Source organism: Salvelinus alpinus, chromosome 2 (assembly GCF_045679555.1).
Source record: "Salvelinus alpinus chromosome 2, SLU_Salpinus.1, whole genome shotgun sequence".
In the NCBI taxonomy this organism is placed as follows: domain Eukaryota; kingdom Metazoa; phylum Chordata; class Actinopteri; order Salmoniformes; family Salmonidae; genus Salvelinus; species Salvelinus alpinus.
The window spans coordinates 67,811,753-67,832,769 of NC_092087.1; the positions used below are offsets into that span (position 1 = coordinate 67,811,753).

The following is a 21,017-nucleotide window of genomic DNA, read 5'->3' on the forward strand; positions in this document are numbered from 1 at the left end:
GAGTGGCTTCTGTCTGGCCACTCTACCATGAAGACCTGATTGATGGTATGCTGCAGAGATGGTTGTCCTTCTCTAAGGTTCTCCCATCTCCACAGAGGAACTCTGGGGCTCTGTATGAGTGACCAACAGGTTATTGGTCACATCCCTGACCAAGGCCCTTCTCCCGCGATTGCTCAGTTTGGCCAGGCGGCCAGCTCTAGGAAGAGTCTTGGTGGTTCCAAACTTTTTCGACTTTTCGATTTTGTTCTTGGGGACCTTCAATGCTGCAGACATGTTTTGGTACTCTTCCCCAGATCTGTGCCTCGACACAATCCTGTCTCGGAGCTCTACGGGCAATTCCTTCAACCTCATGGTTTGGTTTTTGCTCTGACATGCATTGTCAACTGTGAGACCTTATATAGACAGGTGTGTGCCTTTCCAAATCATGTCCAATCAATTGAATTTACCACAGGTGGACTCCAATCAAGTGTTCTCTGTTTGTCTGTTGCCAGTTTGTCTTGTTTGTCAAGCCAACCAGTGTTTTTGTGTCAGCTCCTGCTTTTCCCCAGTCTCTCTTTTCTCGTCCTCCTGGTTTTTGACCCTTGCACGTCCTGACCTTGTACCCACCCGCCTGACCACTCTGCCTGCCACTGAGACTGCCTGTCGTCCTGTGCCTTTGCCCCACCTCTGGATTACAGACCTCTCCCTGACCTGACCCTGACCTTGAGCCTGCCTGCCGTCCTGTTCCTTTGCCCCATTGCTGTAATAAACATTGTTACTTCGACACAGTCTGCATCTGGGTCTTACCTTGATTCCTGATAGTATAGCGTTTTGGAATGAAACTCTTCAATTGTGCCCTTTGTGTAGAACAGCCTTACAGCTTCTCTTTGTAGGATAATCATGTATTTTTGTTATCCTATATCTTTCCATACCATTCTAAACAGATCACCCAAAGACAACATGAAGCTGGAGCTGCTGGTGGTGTTGGCTGTAGCAACCCTGGTTCCCAGCCTGTCTGAGGGGCTGCTGCTCTCCAAATGTGAGCTGAAGGACAAACTGGCAGAGGCTGCTGACCAATTCAATATGAATGAGAAAAATGCAGCAACAGGTGTCGAACTGGACGACATCTTGGCCAAAAGTGGGTTGTGAATTCTATGTAGGCCTATTGTATTTCTGCGAGTTTCGAGAGATTACTTGAAGGTGGTGTGAGATAGCAAAAAACATCAATGTCACTGAACAACGTCTCAAATTTAGTTAAAGGGGAAGTTCAATATTTTACAACTTAATGTTAAAGGCCATTAAAAAAAACATTGCACGGTTGCCCCTAGCTAGCGGTGCCTAAGGTTAGCTGAAGTTTGTAGTGGCTGTTTAAAGAGAAAAAAAAACATGGATTACAGTTTATTTTATAGACTACTTTCAGGGTGAGGAACCATCTAACATCAAGTTGTAAAATACTGAACTTCCCCTTTAATGATGGCACCCTGAGGATCATGTCAGGCTTTTGATCATGTCAAACCCTTACTTTGGTGTTCAACAACACACCTCCAGGTACTGCTGTTTTAAAACTTCCAAATATATAATCTCTCTCTATTCCCTTCCTGCTATCACTGTGACTTGGTTGGTCCAGTTATCTGCAGTTTGGACCTAAAGTCTGGCTTAAACACCAGCCTTGTGACCAACCTTGTCCTGCGCAAACCTATCCTGCATAAACCCAAAAGGCGCCCCATCAGCAGGAGACCTGTGAGACTGTTCGGGCGCAAACGTCCAGGTAGAGATGTTGAGTCAAAGGAAGATGGAGTCAGTTCTGAGGGAGAAGAGGACAAGCCTAGACCTAATGGGAAGCCTGGGGGAAAGAGTCCAAGACCTATAGGAAAGCCCGGGGGAATGCAACCAAAACCTACTGGGGAAACAGAGGGAGTGAGCCCAAGATCAGAGAGGCCTGAGGGGAAGAGACCGAGACCGAGAACAGGGCGTCCTGCGAGAGGAAGGAACAAGCGTGAGGCCGAGGAGTCCACTGGTGATGAGGAAGAACATGACAAAGTTGAGGCGCAAGAAAGCAAAGCGGCGGAGGAGGAAGAGTTTGGCGGCTATGAGGACGAGGGTGATGAAGACGAGGTTGACGAGGATGAGCTGGACGAGGAGGACCTGGAAGAGTTAGAGGCGGAGCTGGACGAGCAAGAAGGAGAGGAACTGAACGAGAGAAAGGGGAACAGGAGGAAGAGACACATCCCAAAGCAGTTCAAAGGTCACGGACACAGCCGCAAGCCACCGCCACGTAAGCCGATGCGCAAGCCGTTCAGGCCATTCAAGCCGATCAAGACCCTGTCCTTCAGCTTTTTTGGTCTCTTCCAGCTGAGCAATCGCCTCGCCTGCGTCTCCTCCAACACCACTCGCTCTCTCAATCTCTGTAAGACAGAGTGCAGCTGTGAGTACAAACATCTTTCCGTCCACAATCTGTTTAGCACAATGTCATCAAATGCCTGCATGTATGTATGTACAGTACATGTATGTATGAAAAAATGAATGAAATAATAAACGTCAGGCTTTTGATCACGTCAAACCCTTACTTTGGTGTTCAACAACACACCTCCAGGTACTGCTGTTTTAAAATGTCCAAATATATAATCTCTCTCAATTCCCTTCGTGCTCTCACTGTAACTTGGTTGGTCCAGTTATCTGCAGTTTGGACCTAAAGTCTGGCTTAAACACCAACCTTGGGACCAACCTTGTCCTGCGCAAATTAATGAATGAATGAATGAACAAACAGATGGATTGTTCTTGTGTCATGAACAAAGACAAGACAAGAGAATAGAACTAGTGGGTTTCGTAATCAACCTCACTTCCCTGTAATCACACTCACTCCGTTTAGTCCTACGTTAGCGAACCGTTTTAAGGTGCAGGGCTAAAATACCTGCAACGTGCACACAAAGGCCTTAGGTAATTGACGGGAACTGTACTGACTGTATGACTGTTTCTGCCCTTCCAGCCTTCGTTGATGATGACATCCGTGATGACATTGCCTGCTTTGTGAAGTCTCATGCCTGGATGTAAGTTAACGCCTACCAATACTAGTGAATAGTGAGGACGATGACATTGATGCCACACTGATGTTGATCCATAAAACATGAATTAGAGTGAAGCAGCCCCCTGACAGCACAAAAGAGGTGTGGTTTGGGCCTTAATTACTGCAATCTTATTCAATAGAAATTTGACATTCAAAATGCAATAACATAAATGGTTACTTTTGTACGGTAATCGTCTTTTAAGCCGTTGTACAAATTTGAAGCAAGAATATACAATAAGAAAATAATAATCACCATTTTCATTTGTGTATTCCAGGAAGGCTCTGAAATGTGCCAAGCTGCAAGCCTCTGAGTACTTTGAGTGTGACCAACCACTTAACAGTACTATGAGTACTTTGAGTGTGACCAACCACTTAACAGTACTATAAGTACTTTGCAAACAACATGGCATTTTCCTTCTTTCTCTGAACTCTTATCTTCTGCTATAAGCGGCACTTAGCAAATATGCTACTTTCCATCACCTCTAGATGGCGTGCTAGGAAGGATTTGAGCCCGTTATTCCTTGGGACAAGTGCCTCCTATAGACATTAGGCAACAGTATCCCATTCTCCTTCAACTGTCCAACTACCACCAGTAAGGAAGTTCAATTTAACAGATGCCATTATGTTGAAAATGTCTCCTTTGTTGCTTGGTAACATTTCCTTCTTTGAAAAACAAAAATACATAAAATGATCATGAAGACTTTTGGTTTCCAGTGTTTTATTTCCTATATGCAAATATCTGAATGTCTGTACATTGCTTGTGTGTATTAAATAAATACAATTCTATTAAATGAAGCATTCCATTTTAATCTCAAAGAAATGAAACCCAACATGTATTATTAAGTTGTCATTATTTGGAGGGATGATCATGGTATGAAATGAGATATGTAGAATAGAAGCTACCAACTGGGTACAGACATCAATTCAACGACGTGGTGGAATAAGTACCCAATTGTCATAATAGAGTAAAAGTAAAGATACCTTAATAGAAAATGACTCAAGTCAAGTCAAAGTGAAAGTCACCCAATAAAATACTACTTGTGTAAAAGTCTAAAAGTATTTGGTTTTAAATATACTTAAGTATCCAAAGTAAATGTAATTGCTAAAATATATTTAACTATCAAAAGTAAAAGTTAAAGTATAAATCATTTCAAATTCCTTATATTAAGCACACCAGAAGGCACCATTTTCATAAAAAAATATATTTTTAACAGATAGCCAGCAGCACACTCCAACATTTAGACATCATTTACAAATGAAGCATGTGTGTTTAGTGAGTCTGGCAGATCAGATGCAGTAGAGATGACCAGGGACGTTCTCTTGATAAGTGTGCGAACTTGACAATTTTCCTGTCCTGCCAAGCATTCAAAATGTACTTTTGGGTTTAAGGGAAAATGTATGGAGTAAAGAGCGCATTAGTTTCTTTAGTGAAGTAAAAGTAGTCAAAAATATAATAGTAAAGTACAGATACCCTAAAAAATTACTTAAGTAGTACTTTAAATCACTGATTCAACGTCTATCCCCCGTTGGGTCAATGTAATGTTGTTGAAATGATGTGGAAACAACGTTGATTCAGCTAGTGTGTGCCCAGTGGGTATTAACAGAACATGTCATGGGCCTTGGGTCAGTGGATGTTTGGAGCTTTGAAAAAAAAAATGGGGGTAACAACAATAACAAAAATGACAAAAATGAGAAACATACCTAAGCAAACTTGGTATGTTCCAAAAATATAGCCTGTGCACTGATTCAAATAATATCTTGTGGTTCCTCTAATCACAATTTTGTCAATTTGAAAACATGATTAATTAACAAAGTAATCTGTACACATTGCATAACTTGATTATTCATCAAACTGACTGGGAGCAGAAATCAGCCCAATATTAGCCAAATAATGTTAATTCTGCACAAAATCCCCAATGTAGACAGGCCCACTGGGCTAAAGATGGACCAGCCCATCTCTCATTTGCCAGAATTTCGCTGTGGCCATTCTGCCTCTGATTACTTATAAATCCCACTGACTACAGTACAGCCTCCTAAGAAACATAATGAAGAAAGCCACTGAGTGCTTGGGCTGGGGTGCTGGAGAATGGGAGCAACTGCAATGACATGACAAAAATAACAGTTAACCAGCAAACCAAAATTTGTTCTGTGAACGTTCCCAGAACATTCATTAGGTTGCCCTAAAAGTTATAATAACACAAAACGGTCCAGTTGTGTTGATGATAATACAATGTTTGTATAAAACATTTGCCTGGTGGTGAAAGAACGTTCACAGGACACAGTTTCTTATTACATTACCTGGAAACCCAATGAGAACATTAGTGGAATGTTCTGTGGTGTTTTTTTACAGATGGTGTGTACAACATTTGAGTGAATGTTAGAACATTCTAAGGATATTTAATTTAAAACATTTTCTGATTTTCTGATTGATCTGTTTTTGGGATGTTATCATCCTAATGTTAGATAAAAGCCTAACTAAAACTTAATGGGAATGTTATTTAATGTCCTGGGAATGTTTGCTGTGAACCAGGTAAATGTGTTGCAAGTCCACAATTTACATTTCTGTTTGTTCTGAACACTCTATAGCCTTAATTAAGGATCGGACCCTTTTTTTAAATTTTCGCCTAAAATGACATACCCAAATCGAACTGCCTGTAGCTCAGGCACTGAAGAAGGATATGCATATTCTTGATACCATTTGAAAGGAAACACTTTGAAGTTTGTGAAAATGTGAAAGTAATGTAGGAGAATATAACACTTTAGATCTGGAAAAAGATAATACGTCGTCTTTGAAATGCAAGAGAAAGGGCAAAATGTAATATTCCAGGTTAGGCGCAATTTCGATTTTGGCCACTAGATGGCAGCAGTGTATGTGCAAAGTTTTAGACGGATTCAATGAACCGTTACATTTCTGTTCAAAATGTTGTATCAAAACTGCCCAAATGTGCCTAATTGGTTTCTTAATACATTTTCAAGTTCATAACTATGCACTCTCCTCAAGGAAAGCGAGAGAAGCAGAGTGGGTGGTGGGACCATTGAGCATTATGAGCATGGGCTAGGGCTGAACAGGGCGGGACTAAAGTTGGAGAAAGCTGAACTTTATTAAAATCCTCTACGATATTTTTTTTTTTTCACCTTTATTTAACCAGGTAGGCCAGTTGAGAACAATTTCTCATTTACAACTGTGACCTGGCCAAGAAAAAGCAAAGCAGTGTGACAAAAACAACAACACAGAGTTACACACAAACAACCGTACAGTCAATAACACAAAAGAAAAACTTCAAATCAAATCAAATCAATGTACAGTGTGTGCAAATGTAGAAGAGTAGGGAGGTAAGGCAATAAATAGGCCATAGAGGTGACATAATTACAATTTAGCATTAACACTGGAGTGATAGATGTGCAGATGATGATGTGCAAGTAGAGATACTGGGTGCAAAAGAGGATAAATAACAATATGGGGATGAGGTAGTTGGGTGTGCTATTTACAGATTGGCTGTGTACAGGTACAGTGATCGGTAAGCTGCTCTGACAGCTGATGCTTAAAGTTAGAGAGGGAGAAATAAGACTCTAGCTCTAGTGATTTTTGCAATTCGTTTCAGTCATTGGCAGCAGAGGGTGTTGCTATGGTGACCAGTGAGCTGAGATAAGGTGAGGCTTTACCTAGCAAAGACTTCTAGATGACCTGGAGCCAGTGGGATTGGCAACGAATATGTAGCGAGGGCCAGCCAACGAGAGCATACAGGTCACAGTGGTGGGTAGTATATGGCGCTTTGGTGACAAAACAGATGGCACTGTGATAGACTACATCCAGTTTCCTGAGTGTTGGAGGCTATTTTGTGAATGACATCGCCGAAGTCAAGGATCGGTAGGATAGTCAGTTTTATGAGGGTATGTTTGGCAGGATGAGTGAAGGAGGCTTTGTTGTGAAATAGGAAGACGATTCTAGATTTAATTTTTAATTTTAATGTGAGTCTGGAAGGAGAGTTTACAGTCTAACCAGACACCTAGGTATTTGTAGTTGTCCACATATTCTAAGTCAGAACCGTCCAGAGTAGTGATGCTAGGCGGGCGGGCAGGCAGCAATCGATTGAAGAGCATTTAAAAGCAGTTGGAGGCCAAGGAAGGAGTGTTGTATGGCATTGAAGGTCGTTTGGAGGTTTATTAGCACAGTGTCCAAAGAAGGGCCAGATGTATACAGAATGGTGTCGTCTGCGTAGAGGTGGATCAGAGAATCACCAGCAGCAAGAGCGACATCATTGATATATACAGAGAAAAGAGTTGCCCTGAGATTTGAGCCCTGTGGCACCCCCATAGAGACTGCCAGAGGTCCAGACAACAGGCCCTCTGATTTTACACACTGAACTCTATCTGAGAAGTAGTTGGTGAACCAGGAGAGGCAGTCATTTGAGAAGCCAAGGCTATTGAGTCTGCCGATAAGAATGCGGAGATTGACAGAGTCGAGAGCCTTGGCCAGGTCGATGAAGACGGCAGCACAGTACTGTCTTTTTTCGATGGCGGTTATGATATCGTTTAGAACCTTGAGCGTGGCTGAGGTGCACCCATGACCAGCTCGGAAACCAGATTGCATAGTGGCGAAGGTACGGTGGGATTATAAATGGTCGGTGATCTGTTTGTTAACTTGGCTTTCAAAGATTTTAGAAAGCCAGGGCAGGATGGATATAGGTCTATAACAGTTTGGGTCGAGAGTGTCTCCCCCTTTGAAGAGGGGGATGACCACGGCAGCTTTCCAATCTTTGGGGATCTCAGACAAAACGAAAGAGAGGTTGAACAGGCTAGTAATAGGGGTTGCAACAATTTCGGCGGATAATTTTAGAAAGAGTGGGTCCAGATTGTCTAGCCCAGCTGATTTGTAGAGATCCAGATTTTGCAGCTCTTTCAGAACATCAGCTGTCTGGATTTGGGTGAAGGAGAAGCGGGGGGGCTTGGGCAAGTTGCTGCGGGGGGTACAGAGCTCTTGGTCGGGGTAGGGGTAACCAGGTGGAAAGCATGGCCGGCCGTAGAAAAATGCTTATTGAAATGATCGATTATCGTAGATTTATTGGTCATGGCGGTGTTTCCTAGCCTCAGTGCAGTGGGCAGCTGGGAGGAGGTGATCTTATTCTCCATTGACTTTACAGTGTCGCAAAACGTTTTGGAATTTGTGCTACAGGATACACATTTCTGTTTGAAAAAGCTAGCCTTAGCTTTCTTAACTGACTGAGTATATTGGTTCCTGACTTCCCTAAAAAGTTGCATATCGCGGGGCTATTCGAAGTCCGTCATGGCATATGGTTTACATCGTTTTCATGCTCATCAAACCATTCAGTGAAGTTGAAGCCTAGGCTAATCACCGGTGATGGCCATTGTGCTCGTGCCAATAGCCTATCTCAAATAAGATACTTTGAAAACACTGCTGTTCACTCAAAATTAGGAGTTGTTGAGAAAGAAAAATTGTCAGCTTCTACAGACAGATCCCACTTGGAAAAACTGGTTGAATCAACGTTGTTTCCACATCATTTCACCCCCCCAAAAATCAATCTGATGATGTTGAATCAACGTGGGAAAACTGACTGGATTTGCAAAAAGTAATCAATTTAAGGGCATTATGTCTTTTTTTCACCCAACTTTTCACCTAAATCCAATAACATGGTGACATGTTTTGTTGATTTCATGTTGAATTCATATTAGATGAAAACTCAACCAAATCTAAATCAAAAATAGACGTTGAATTTACATATGTGCCCAATCAATCCAGAACGCCGCAGCCCGTCTGGTGTTCAACTTTCCCAAGTTCTCTCACGTCACCCCGCTCCTCCGCTCTCTCCACTGGCTTCCAGTTGAAGCTCGCATCCGCTACAAGACCATGGTGCTTGCCTACGGAGCTGTGAGGGGAACGGCACCTCCGTACCTTCAGGCTCTGATCAGGCCCTACACCCAAACAAGGGCACTGCGTTCATCCACCTCTGGCCTGCTCGCCTCCCTACCTCTGAGGAAGTACAGTTCCCGCTCAGCCCAGTCAAAACTGTTCGCTGCTCTGGCACCCCAATGGTGGAACAAACTCCCTCACGACGCCAGGTCAGCGGAGTCAATCACCACCTTCCGGAGACACCTGAAACCCCACCTCTTTAAGGAATACCTAGGATAGGATAAAGTAATCCTTCTAACCCCCCCCCCCTTAAAAGAGTTAGATGCACTATTGTAAAGTGGTTGTTCCACTGGATATCATAAGGTGAATGCACCAATTTGTAAGTCGCTCTGGATAAGAGCGTCTGCTAAATGACTTAAATGTAAATGTAAATGTAAATCTTCTCTTTTCAGCAGTAGGCATTTGCTTTCCGAACTGAATATTTTTCCCACTATTGTATTTTGAAATTTGCAAAAGGCAAACTGACAGCAGCAACCAACCATAGAAATATAATCCATAGATAGAAGTTTCCATTCAAGTCAGGACTGGCAGCCATTGCCAATGTACCCATGAGTTTAACAGTCAAATTCCCAGGGTTAGAGGTTCCATAACCCTTCTATGAATTATATGTCTATGGCCACAACAGAACAAGCTGTTCTACTGCATATTTACCACGCTTGCTGAATCCACAGCTATTTTTTAGATGCTATTGCTCCTCGGTGGCTAAATGATGCTCTCTGGTGTAGTATTTTGAAGGCTTTTATTTAGGCCTATGTCTATTCAGACAACGGTAGCCTAAAATAATTTTAGGCAAAATAATTTATATTTCAATTTATCAGAGGGTGCTGCAGCACCTCCGGCCTCCCTACTTCCCAAACCCATGTAGGAGGCTACTGGAAAAAAAAGCATGTGCAGAAAATACAGATTTGGTTGCTCTGTCCTTAATTATTGTTGAAGATCATGGTCGGCGTATGACTTCATAAAAGTCACTTATTTCTTACCACTTCCTAAATCCGTTATGGTCTGGCGTAGGTATAATAGCTAAGTTGGTAGAATTATATGTTTTGCTGGAGAAATGTGCTGTAGACTTATAGTTTGTGGGTGTATAAGAACCTCTCGTAAACCACAATGTGAAGTATTGGCAATGATTTAGAGTGAAAAGATGGATTCCTTTGTAATGGGAATTTTAATGTTTGTGCTTTTCTTATATCAAATCATTTCTGGGTAACCTTACTGTGATTGTTTTCAATTCAAATGGATAAAAATAAACAAAACAGCTTCTTATCAAAGAGCAATTTCTCTAGAAAGAATTTGCTAGGACTGTCTAGGAGCAGTCTGCGTGGGGAGGGGAAAACTGAAAACTATCTGTTATTGGCAGAGGTTTGGAACTCTCTTTGTTATTGGTCTATTAAGCAATTTACCGCCTGGTGACCGGCAGGCCAAAACTCCATCCCACCAAAACAGGCTGACATTTCAGGCGATCTTTTCAAACAGCTCTTACATTAAAATGGCATTATCATAATTTTCACAATATTATTCCAACATAAATATATAAACTCAGCAAAAAAAGAAAAGTCCCCTTTTCAGGACCCTGTCTTTCAAAGATAATTCGTAAAAATACAAATAACTTCACAGATCTATATTGTAAAGGGTTGAAACACTGTTTCCCATGCTTGTTCAATGAACCATAAACAATTAATGAGCATGCACCTGTGGAACGGTCGTTAAGACACTAACAGCTTACAGACGGTAGGCAATTAAGGTCACAGTTATGAAAACTTAGGACACTAAAGAGGTCTTTCTACTGACTCTGAAAAACACAAGAAGAAAGATGCCCAGGGTCCCTGCTCATCTGCATGAACGTGCTTTAGGCATGCTGCAATGAGGCATGAGGCCTGCAGATGTGGCCAGGGCAATAAATTGCAATGTCCGTACTGTGAGTTGCCTAAGACAGCACTACAGGGAGACAGGATAGATAGCTGATCCTCGCAGTGGCAGACCACGTGTAACAACACCTGCACAGGTTCGGTACATCCGAACATCACACCTGCAGGACAGGTACAGGATGGCAACAACAACTGCCCGAGTTACACCAGGAACGCACAATCCCTCCATCAGTGCTCAGACTGTCCACAATAGGCTGAGAGAGGCTGGACTGAGGTCTTGTAGGCCTGTTGTAAGGCAGGTCCTCACCAGCGTTTATCGTCGAAGGAATCAGTGTTACACCGAGGCCTGTACTCTGGAGCAGGATCGATTTGGAGGTGGAAGGTCCGTCATTGTCTGGGGCGGTGTGTCACAGCATCATCGGACTGAGCTTGTTGTTATTGCAGGCAATCTCAACGCTGTGCGTTACAGGGAAGACAACCTCCTCCCTCATGTGGTACCCTTCCTGCAGGCTCATCCTGACATGACCCTCCAGCATGACAATGCCACCAGCCATACTGCTCGTTCTGTGCGTGATTTCCTGCAGGACAGGAATGTCCTATGTCGGATCTCAATCCCATTGAGCACGTCTGGGACCTGTTGGATCGGAGGGTGAGGGCTAGGGCCTTTTCCCACCAGAAATGTCTGGGAACTTGCAGGTGCCTTAGTGGAAGAGTGGGATAACATCTCACAGCAAGAACTGGCAAATCTGGTGCTGTCCATGAGGAGGAGATGCACTGCAGTACTTTAATGCAGCTGGTGGCCACACCAGATACTGAATGTTACTTCTGATGTTGACCCCCTAGTTCAGGGACACATTATTCCATTTCTGTTAGTCACATGTCAGTTTATGTCTCAATCTTATGTTAATACAAATATTTACACGTTAAGTTTGCTGAAAATAAACGCAGTTGACAGTGAGGACGTTTCATTTTTTGCTGAGTTTATATAAAACAAGTTTACTGCACTGTGCCTTGAAGTGCATACTGTACCTTCACACAAGTAAATCCTCAAGATACTCTTGAAACAGTGTTATATCATTGATATATGTCATATTTTGGTTGCTTGGTTTATTAGACCTATCCTCCATCATCACCTCCACAAGGCCAGATATCAGTAGTCCTCCACCTGACCCAACAACCTTCTACGCACATGGAAGAGGTAAGTAAAGAGTCTAACAGCAGTGAGTCTAGAGGCCTGGCCGGTGTGAAGGCTGAGAGTAACAAACATGAGTGAGAGTGAGACTGAGGCTTTACTTGCGCTGGTGTTCTGCACTAAATAGAGGTTGTCCTTTCCTACCGGTCACAGATCCATGCAGCAGACATGAACATACTGGGCCAGGAACAGAAGATCAGCCCTGGGACGGAATGTCTTGCAGTCTCCAACAGACCAGCTCAAAGTCCTGTGGTCCAGGGCAGACCAACAGCGGAGCCCCAAGACCGGCAGAGGGTTGTCTTGGCTTTGGGCGCAAGGCCACCTCCCAGTTGACCCCATCAAAGATTCCTGTTCATATCCTGTCTAGAAACATTAGTGGAATACACAGACTCTTGGCCCATTTTGCATGCCGAGTTGGTTGCGTGGCAATGGTTGACGAGTGATAGGTAGAGTGACATGGTCAAAGATTGATTGTCATCTGGGATCAGACACTAAATAGATGGGAGGATAGGAGGAGCGCACCGCAGTCAGAGGCTGTCATTTTAAAAGCAGAGCAGTCATTGTATTTTAATTGTGAGTATGAAATACTTGTTCTGATTGTAAAATGGGATATCACTTTTTATAAACTGCAGAGGAAGCCTCCACCAATGGGGATGTACACCCCTTCACCAATGTGAAACACAGGCTGCGGGTCCTCCCAAGGGTGTCAATAATATTAGCATGTACTCAATGACACCACGACTTTCTTCTCACACCGCATCAGCCAATCATGGCTCTGCCTGGTGTTCTCACCTCCCCAACAGCTGCTTGTGCTAGTTACACCATTTAGCTCTGATGGAACAGCCTGGGAATACCCAATTGAAATGATTTTATCCATGTTTAAAATGCTGGGCACTGAAGTGTACAATATGTACATGTTATGTAGTAAATTCAGTGTGGTGTAGACCACCGGCACCCCCATTTTAAAATTATTTCATTCCTTTTTTTTGTACTGGAAGCAAGCTTTATACTTACCAAAAACCACCCAATTTGACATATTTTGTAATAAAGTTTATTTACAGGTTGTAGTAGAACAAGGAAGTGTCTGTACTTATGTACACTTGTGAAGTTGTGAGGGACTACAGTACACATACAAAAAGACATACAGGAAACAAGAACATTTAAAAGTTGAAAGTGCTTTGGTTCTCAGGAATTTGGAAGGCGTAGCCGTCAGTCGTGATTTCTGGAGCAACAGACTCGTCCTCCTCATCCTGAAAGCAAGACAGATGGTGTCACCAGAATAGTTTAAAATTGCAACTTCATCCACCAGTTTCACTCAAAAGAGCTGTTCTCTACCAATAACACCCGAAGCCCTTTAGAGTCACAGTAAGGTGCACCAAGTCAGATGTGAAAAGAAACTTGGGGAATAAAACCCAGCTCATGGTCAATGTTTCCTTTTGATAACAATCAGCCGCTTCACCCATGAATGGACCTGAAAGAGGCGAGACAAGCTAAAGAGGACAAAAGTGTATTTGGACTTAGTCATTGCTTGGTGAAGGTCTCACCTCGCCAGAGAAGTACTTCTCGATGAGGTTGAGAGAGGCCTTGTAGACCATCTCATTCTCGTGGGACTGCAGCGCCTCGATCTTGTCCAGGCCGCCACACTCCTCGATCATCTCGCACAGCTTCTCCACCTCGCCGATCTTCTCTCCTGCCTAAGACGTTAAGTATGGGTTTTTACACACGCAAATCCACTGTATCCATTTATAATTTTAAACTCAATAAAAATTACATGTACAATCAAATTTGAAAATAGCAAATCAATGCCAAAACATGAATGTCTCAACAACCGGGCTATAGAAGTTACTTAGAGTGGTAGCTCCCATGCATAAATCGCAGAGATTAATATTTGCCAGTCAATCAAAACCCACAGACCAGCACGGTCCAGCTGTCTCTAGGAACCACAAGGCAAACGGTCAGTGTTACAGGGTGCTCATTAACCATAATGTGTTACCGATAGAATTCTGGGTTGTAAGAGGGATATCTTGAGCTCTACCCATTGGTTCTTCTAACAGACCAGAAATGAACTTACCAGGAAGATGTTGGTTATGGCGTCCAGAATGACCAGGATGGTCTTGCTGTCCTTGGCCGAGAGCAGGTTGAGCAGGGGCTCCAGCACATTGGCCTGTACCAAATAGATCACCTGATCCACTGTTCCCCCGCTGGTGTAGTTGGTGATGGCCCACACCGCCTCCTTCTGGGTCTTGTAGTCTCCCTGGTTGAAGAAAAAGACAAATGAGGCAAGGTCATAGAGCTAGCTAGGGGAATCATCTTTGTATTTGTGCCATTAGTGTCTATGACAGCATTGTCAACACCATTGAGGCAATGTCAATTTTGGAGCAGTCAATTTCCTTCATGATTGGCTGATCACTCCTGATGTCCCAGTTGGACATGACTCCAACAGGTTAACCAGGAGAGATCAGCCAATTAAGTCCCAACAGTTGAGTACATTCATATGGTGCAAGGCCTCAATGGCACTGCCCATGCTAACACAACATTTTGGCCACTAGAGGCCTCTATCAATCTCTATGGGCAGGGCTCGCTTCATGCATAGACTCATTCACAGGTTGCATTTCTGCTGTCGGCACCCTCAGACATGGAGTGCAGATGTTTGTGGAGCAGCACAACAGAAACCAGGCATAAGATCAGTAGGCATGAAACGGAAGAAAACAGTCGAACGGGGGAGGTCAAATCTGGGGCTGCATGTAGCAATCGTCTAGGATCAGGTCATAAAAGGAAAAATGTATCTAGTCGATCAGCCCTTGATGCATACTAGCCCCTGAATGGTTTGCCCCCTAATGAAGAACCCATGTTGTACCTTTTTGAGGATGTCCACCAGCAATGGAACGAGGCCGGCGTTGAGGACCTCCTGGATCTGGGTGTCCTTGCCAGCCGTGACGTTGGACAGGGTCCAGGCCGCCTCTTTTTGGATGTTGGACTTGTGGTGGCGGAGCAGCGCGGGGAACATTGTCAGAGCCCCTGAGTTCAGCACACACTGCGTCTGCTCATCTGTGCCAGTCACGATGTTGCCCAGCGACCGCAGAGAGGGAGTCTGGGAAAAGGGCAAGGGGGGGGGGGGGGGGTCAGGATTTGGATGCAAGCTACACAATTGACTGCAGGCTTTCCTCACTAACTTGGAATGTCTCAACAACTGGGCTAAGGAAGTTACTTGGAGTGGTAGCTCCCACGCATAAATCGCAGACGTTAATATTTGCCCGTCAATCAAAACCCACAGATCAGCACGGTCCAGCCGTCTCTAGGAACCACAAGGTCGACCACTGTACAGGTGCAACCAAAAATGTAAAGCCTAGTAACCGTGGCAAAGGGACGTACCACGATGGTCAGCTCCCCGGAGCCAAGCAGCTGGACGAGGCGGGGCACCAGGCCGGCCTGCACCACCACTTCGATGCGCTCGTTAGGGCCGTCCGTCAGGTAGGACACGGCCCAGCAGGTGTCGGCCAGCACCTCCTTGTCGTCGTGGTGGAGCAGGCGCACCAGCGTGGGCAGCAATAGCTGCACGGCCGCCAATGGCGGGGCAGGGTTCTTGTTCCGACAGAGGTTAGACAGGGTCCATGTCACGTTCCTCAGGTAACCAGACTGGAAGGAGCAGGGAGATGTTAGAGATCAATATGCCACACCGTTACCAGCTATATTTAGATTTATGGATGCATCAAATTGAGGTAATGAGCAAAGATGAAGATGAGAAAGCAGTCAACGTCATACAAATCAACCACACATATTTTACAAGAACCACCAGGAAAATTAGCTGATGAGTGGAATTTCCCACAGCACTTGCTAACAAATTCCACAACAACCCAGAGCTTTTAACCATTATATGTAAACTTACAGAAAACACAGACAGGTCAGGGGCGGCCAGCAGAGTCAGGAGGGGCTCAATGGCGCCGTGTTTGATGACCAAGTCCCTGTAGGTGGAGCCATCACCTAAGGAGGAATCAAGCCATGTCAAAAATGTGGTCACAGAAGACCGTTGACCTGGCATACAACCACAGAGTAAGAAGGCTTATTGCAAAAGGTATATTGAACTAACATATGTTCAAGTAGTAGTATTTTCAAAAGAGAAATACTGATAAATTGATATTGTTACTTGCCTGGTAGCAATATCAATCTTTATCTGCATTTCTGGTGTAACAAACATGAAGTTTCACACTAAAGTTGCGCCGGCGTAAAGATGTTTGAAAGACACAGGGTTTGACAGGAACAGGTATTCCAACAAACACGGGAAAAGCTTTCAGATCACTGTTCCTGTACTATCAATGACAATGGCAACAGTCATGCCATAGTCACTTTCGATACAGGTGAAAGTGTGCTTTCTCATACCAGCGATGTTGCCCAGGGCCCAGACGGCCTGCTCGCTGATGTGGGGGTGCGGGGACATCACCAGGCTGACGAAGGCTGGGATGGCTCCTCCGTCCACCACTGCGGTGGTTTGGTCCGAGTTGCCAGAGGCGATGTTGGTCAGGGCCCAGGCCGCCTCGAATTGTATGGGAGGACACTCAGCCAGGCTCAGGAAGTGGACAAAGTTTGAGATGAGCCCAGCGTCGATGATGCGATCAATGGGAGGGTGCCTCTCTCTGGACAGCAGCTTCCTGTGGTGGAAGAAGGCCAGGTCAAAAGTCATGGTTAGGGGCAGGCCTACAGTCAGAACAGAAACAGTGATTACCCAACACCGGTTTCCAGTGGAAAGCTTAGTGACTTACCTGGCTGCCTGGGTAGCCTGCACCTGATGATCTAGGCTTTGGCTATTTACACCAGCCACAATCTCCTCAACCGTCCAGTGCTGTGCAGGCTATGGAAACATGGCAGGATTACACATTAATTACATGACCTGGCATGCCATCTGTGGAGCGTCTGCATGCGTGTCAATGGAAAAAAAGTGACGGAATATAGGCACTAGCTAACAGGCCTCTGATAGAGTACAGGACAGAAAGGAACCAAATCAATCTATTGGGAAAAGGGACATCTTTGGCTTGCTCATGGCCTGTACAAAGTCATAACCAACACTTGCCATTGCCCGTTTTAGTTTCAAATAAGGGTAATTACAGTATGGATACAAAATATTACCTGTGCATTTTGGTCCTTCTCTTGGAGTGGAGATGTAGGCTCATCTGGGCAGATACTGACGTTCCTTCTTTTGAGAAGCTGGTCATCTTTCTTTGCCTTTCGAAGTTCGACGTTGACCTCGACTCTTCTGCGCCTCAATTCCTGCAGATGAACAATGTCAAGTAGCATGGTGCTAAACAAATCGCAATACTGTAAACTAGGTGTTAATGGTTGACCAATCAATCAAGATTAGTCATCAAAGGCGATATCAACTTACGTTGGTATCTTTTCCCTTGTTTTTGAATTGGGTGATACGATCGGCGTCGTTCGCAGTTGTCGACATTGTGCTCGTTGCTTATTGAACAAGGCGAGGACTTCACTGTAGTGTTGATCACTAAGGTGATGGGGGGGGATTTAAAAAAAAAAAGTTAGCTATGTGCATGTTTTAAATAAAATAACCAACGTTTTCCTAGCTAGCAAGACAGTTTCGCTTTCCTGCTGCCCAGCGAACTATAATCTGACGTAGACCACCATGTGGCCGGTTGAATCCGCTTAAATTTACAATTTTGTCATAACCAGTACACCAGAAAACCAGTAATAATTCAACAATATATCAACGCATATCATTTATATCGAATGCACCCAGTAACTACAATATTTTAACCATTAAAATAAACCATAACTAACAAAAGCATAAGGACCGCACTCACCTTGTTCTTGTTCTTACTAGCAATGACGTCAAACGTGAGACCGACTTTAAATTTCCGGCTTTCTCGATCTGTGATTGGCCCATTCGAGTCAAAGCACCTCTTCATTGGCCCCTTTTTGAAAAAGTCGGAAAGAGTCACTGGTGGTGATGCGCTGTTATCGCGAGACGATACTACAGTTTTTCACAAAATGTGACAAAATTTGCAGAGCACAGTAGTTTAGCTAAACCTGGTAGCAAATATGTTGATCATTCATTGGCCCTTTTTGAAAAAGTCGGAAAGAGTCACTGGTGGTGATGCACTGTTATCGCGAGACGATACTACAGTTTTTCACAAAATGTGACAAAATTTGCAGAGCACAGTAGTTTAGTTAAACCTGGTAGCAAATATGTTGATCATGAAATCAAATATACACAATTCTATGGAACATTTCACGCATTTAGCGTCATGTTTTCAATTTTATAAATCGTGCCTGTGCTCACTCGGAACGTGATGACCCAGTGGCCTAATGGATAAGGCATCAGCCTCCGGAGCTGGGGATTGTGGGTTCGAGTCCCATCTGGGTCGTATTTAGTTTCCGTTTTACGTGAAATTTCATAGAAAATAATAAATGATTCATAATAGCTACATGGATTATAAAACCGGAGGGATGCACTCCGACAACAATTTGTCTCATATAAATGTGATTGCATTTGCAAACGTCTAAACTAAGCTATGGAGCTTTGACCCACGAAAATGTACCATACAAATCAATCACATACATAGCAATAAGGTTTAATCACGACTTTAATACAAATGTTTGAAATTTGCAATACCACGAGCATCCGAGCGTCGCCTCACAGTTTGAAACATTGTGTCCAAAAGGGGGCAGTGGTTCTACGCGTATGACTTTTACCGGTATAGGCTACACATTCACAGTGGCAAACAGAATGGTATTTATTTATTTAACCTTTATTTAACTAGGCTAGTCAGTTCAGAACAAATTCTTATTTACAATGACGGCCTACCAAAAGGCAAAAGGCCTCCTGCGGGGATGGGGCCTGGGATTAAAAATACAAAATAAATACAATATAAATATAGGGCAAAACACACATCACAACAAGAGAGACAACATAGCACTACATAAAGAGAGACCTAAGACAACAACATAGCAAGGCAGCAACACATGACAACACAGCATGGTAGCAACACAACATTGCAGCAGCACAAAACATGGTAAAAACATTATTGGGCACAGACAACAGCACAAAGGGCAAGAAGGTAGAGACAACAATACATCACACAAAGCAGCCACAACTGTCAGTAAGAGTGTCCATGATTGAGTCTTTGAATGAAGAGATTGCGATAAAGCTGTCCAGTTTGAGTGTTTTAACAGCTCGTTCCAGTCGCCAGCTGCAGCGAACTGAAATGAGGAGCGACCCAGGGATGTGTGTGCTTTGGGGACCTTTAACAGAATGTGACTGGCAGAACGGGTGTTGTATGTGGAGGATGAGGGCTGCAGTAGATATCTCAGATAGGGGGGAGTGAGGCCTATGAGGGTTTTATAAATTACCAGTGGGTCTTGCGACGGGTATACAGGATGACCAGGTTATATAGGAGTATAGAGTGCAGTGATATGTCCTATAAGGAGCATTGGTGGCAAATCTGATGGCCGAATGGTAAAGAACATCTAGCCGCTCGAGAGCACCCTTACCTGCCGATCTATAACTTGTGTATCAGTAATCTAGCATAGGTAGGGTGGTCATCTGGGTAGGGTTAGTTTGGCAGCTGGCAGCTGAAAGAGGTGCGATTACGATAGAGGAAACCAAGTCTAGATGTAACTTTAGCCTGCAGCTTTGATATGTGCTGAGAGAAGGACAGTGCACCGTCTAGCCATACTCCCAAGTACTTGTATGAGGTGACTACATCAAGCTCTAAACCCTCAGAGGTAGTAATAACACCTGTGGGGAGAGGGGCATTCTTCTTACCAAACCACATGACCTTTGTTTTGGAGGTGTTCAGAACAAGGTTAAGGGTAGAGAAAGCTTGTTGGACACTAAGAAAGCTTTGTTGAAGAGCATTTAACAGAATAAATAAGAAACAATTAGTTGACACATTTTCATACAGTATTTATCCCGGTGTTTCACCCAACGGGCACAGACTTTTCTGTTTCCATCTATGCGGGCCGGCACCCGTGTCTGACTGGGCCATGGATCTAGCGGACCTGCTCTCATTTCGGGCAGAGAGGAAGAGGCGAAGCGAGAGGGATAATTGGGCCCAAAATCTGTCTTTTCCAGCAGGTGGCGTTTTTTTCGTTTTTTCGCTCACCAAGCGAGGAGTTTTTGTATGGAGGTCAATGAGCGTGTCGAATTCGGTTAACAAAAAAATGTAATGTCTTATTTGCTACGTGTAGATTATTTGATCGAATATACGTTTCGTAATGATTACGTTGTTACGAGTGTACTGATATAAGTAGGACACGTGACATCCCGGCAACTTTGAGAAAAAAACTGTTTATATCGGAGTTGTGCCTGGTCGTCACTAGTTACTACAGCCAGAAAGTCATAAACACGCCAATTTTTTAAATGTCTCTTTTTTAAATATTATTTTAAACGTAGCCATAACCACACTGCTAATCTTATGCCTAACCCTAATCTTAAATTAAGACCAAAAAGCAAATTTTTGTTTTCATGAATATTTACTATAGACATATTTTGACTTTGGGGCTGAAGTAACTAGTGGAAACGTTCACACGCGAATCTGTCCCACCTGATCTTGCCGCCTCCCGACTGCCTCCCATTTTTGAAGACATTTATTTTCACTGTTAGAGCGGGTACTAGAGTATCTGGTCAATATAATGGATAATCTGTGTTGAGGACCAAAGCCAGGCCACTGGTACTTTTCAGATGTAATTTACATAACAATCGCTAACTGTGAACTTTTTTATTACTGGTCCCACGCCCACAGCCTATCACAATCCGTAATCACTAATAATCACTATCATCAGTAATTAGTGAAATTAAAGGCTAAAATCTGGGCCACGTTTTATTTAAATGTCCCACACACAGTAGCCTACTAAAGACCGAAGGGCGTTTCATGCATAGAATTAGGAATTTAATAGGACCTCTATGGCTTCATGAATGAAGTGTCTCTGATGTCACTCTGTTTACCTCTGCGTCGGAGTGACACGCCTTCCATTCCA

At 43.7% G+C, this 21,017-nt stretch overlaps 2 protein-coding genes and 4 non-coding genes across 6 annotated transcripts; 2 read left to right on the forward strand and 4 right to left on the reverse strand.

Moving 5' to 3' along the window:
• The first annotated feature begins 929 nt into the window (after positions 1–929).
• On the forward strand, positions 930–3,587 carry LOC139551175 (mitotic apparatus protein p62-like). Its single transcript, XM_071362614.1, has 5 exons — positions 930–1,117; positions 1,607–2,404; positions 2,966–3,026; positions 3,319–3,402; positions 3,438–3,587. Exons 1-5 carry the CDS (start codon positions 940–942, stop codon positions 3,499–3,501), a joined length of 1,185 nt encoding a protein of 394 aa, XP_071218715.1. The 5' UTR covers positions 930–939; the 3' UTR covers positions 3,502–3,587.
• A 9,477-nt stretch (positions 3,588–13,064) lies between these two features.
• Positions 13,065–17,819, reverse strand: LOC139567513 (importin subunit alpha-1-like). The gene is made up of 10 exons (XM_071388836.1): positions 17,407–17,819; positions 17,151–17,291; positions 16,787–16,875; positions 16,407–16,675; positions 15,916–16,010; positions 15,402–15,665; positions 14,887–15,120; positions 14,101–14,283; positions 13,574–13,723; positions 13,065–13,279 (listed from the first exon to the last, which is right to left on the reverse strand). Exons 1-10 carry the CDS (start codon positions 17,470–17,472, stop codon positions 13,190–13,192), a joined length of 1,581 nt encoding a protein of 526 aa, XP_071244937.1. The 5' UTR covers positions 17,473–17,819; the 3' UTR covers positions 13,065–13,189.
• On the reverse strand, positions 13,844–13,978 carry LOC139569029 (small nucleolar RNA SNORA84). Its single transcript, XR_011673865.1, has one exon. It is a non-coding gene; the product is annotated as a small nucleolar RNA SNORA84 (small nucleolar RNA).
• LOC139569032 (small nucleolar RNA SNORA84) lies at positions 15,206–15,340 on the reverse strand. The gene has a single exon (XR_011673868.1). It is a non-coding gene; the product is annotated as a small nucleolar RNA SNORA84 (small nucleolar RNA).
• On the reverse strand, positions 16,259–16,386 carry LOC139568975 (small nucleolar RNA SNORA71). Its single transcript, XR_011673813.1, has one exon. It is a non-coding gene; the product is annotated as a small nucleolar RNA SNORA71 (small nucleolar RNA).
• Positions 17,820–18,330: 511 nt separating the features above from the next.
• trnar-ccg (transfer RNA arginine (anticodon CCG)) lies at positions 18,331–18,403 on the forward strand. Its single transcript has one exon. It is a non-coding gene; the product is annotated as a tRNA-Arg (tRNA).
• Positions 18,404–21,017: the final 2,614 nt, after the last annotated feature.

What these genes read in the sequence shown, in the direction of transcription:
- LOC139551175 (XM_071362614.1), top strand. Translation starts at nt 940, where the DNA reads ATGAAGCTGGAGCTGCTGGTGGTGTTGGCTGTAGCAACCCTGGTTCCC. An exon ending in GTGAAGTCTCATGCCTGGAT is followed by an intron (nt 3,027 to 3,318) that starts GTAAGTTAACGC and finishes TGTGTATTCCAG; the next exon opens with GAAGGCTCTGAAATGTGCCA. An exon ending in AGTACTATGAGTACTTTGAG is followed by an intron (nt 3,403 to 3,437) that starts TGTGACCAACCA and finishes TATAAGTACTTT; the next exon opens with GCAAACAACATGGCATTTTC.
- LOC139567513 (XM_071388836.1), bottom strand. Translation starts at nt 17,472, where the DNA reads ATGTCGACAACTGCGAACGACGCCGATCGTATCACCCAATTCAAAAAC. An exon ending in AGAAGGACCAAAATGCACAG is followed by an intron (nt 16,876 to 17,150) that starts GTAATATTTTGT and finishes ATGTTTCCATAG; the next exon opens with CCTGCACAGCACTGGACGGT. An exon ending in GGCCCTGGGCAACATCGCTG is followed by an intron (nt 16,011 to 16,406) that starts GTATGAGAAAGC and finishes ATTCCTCCTTAG; the next exon opens with GTGATGGCTCCACCTACAGG.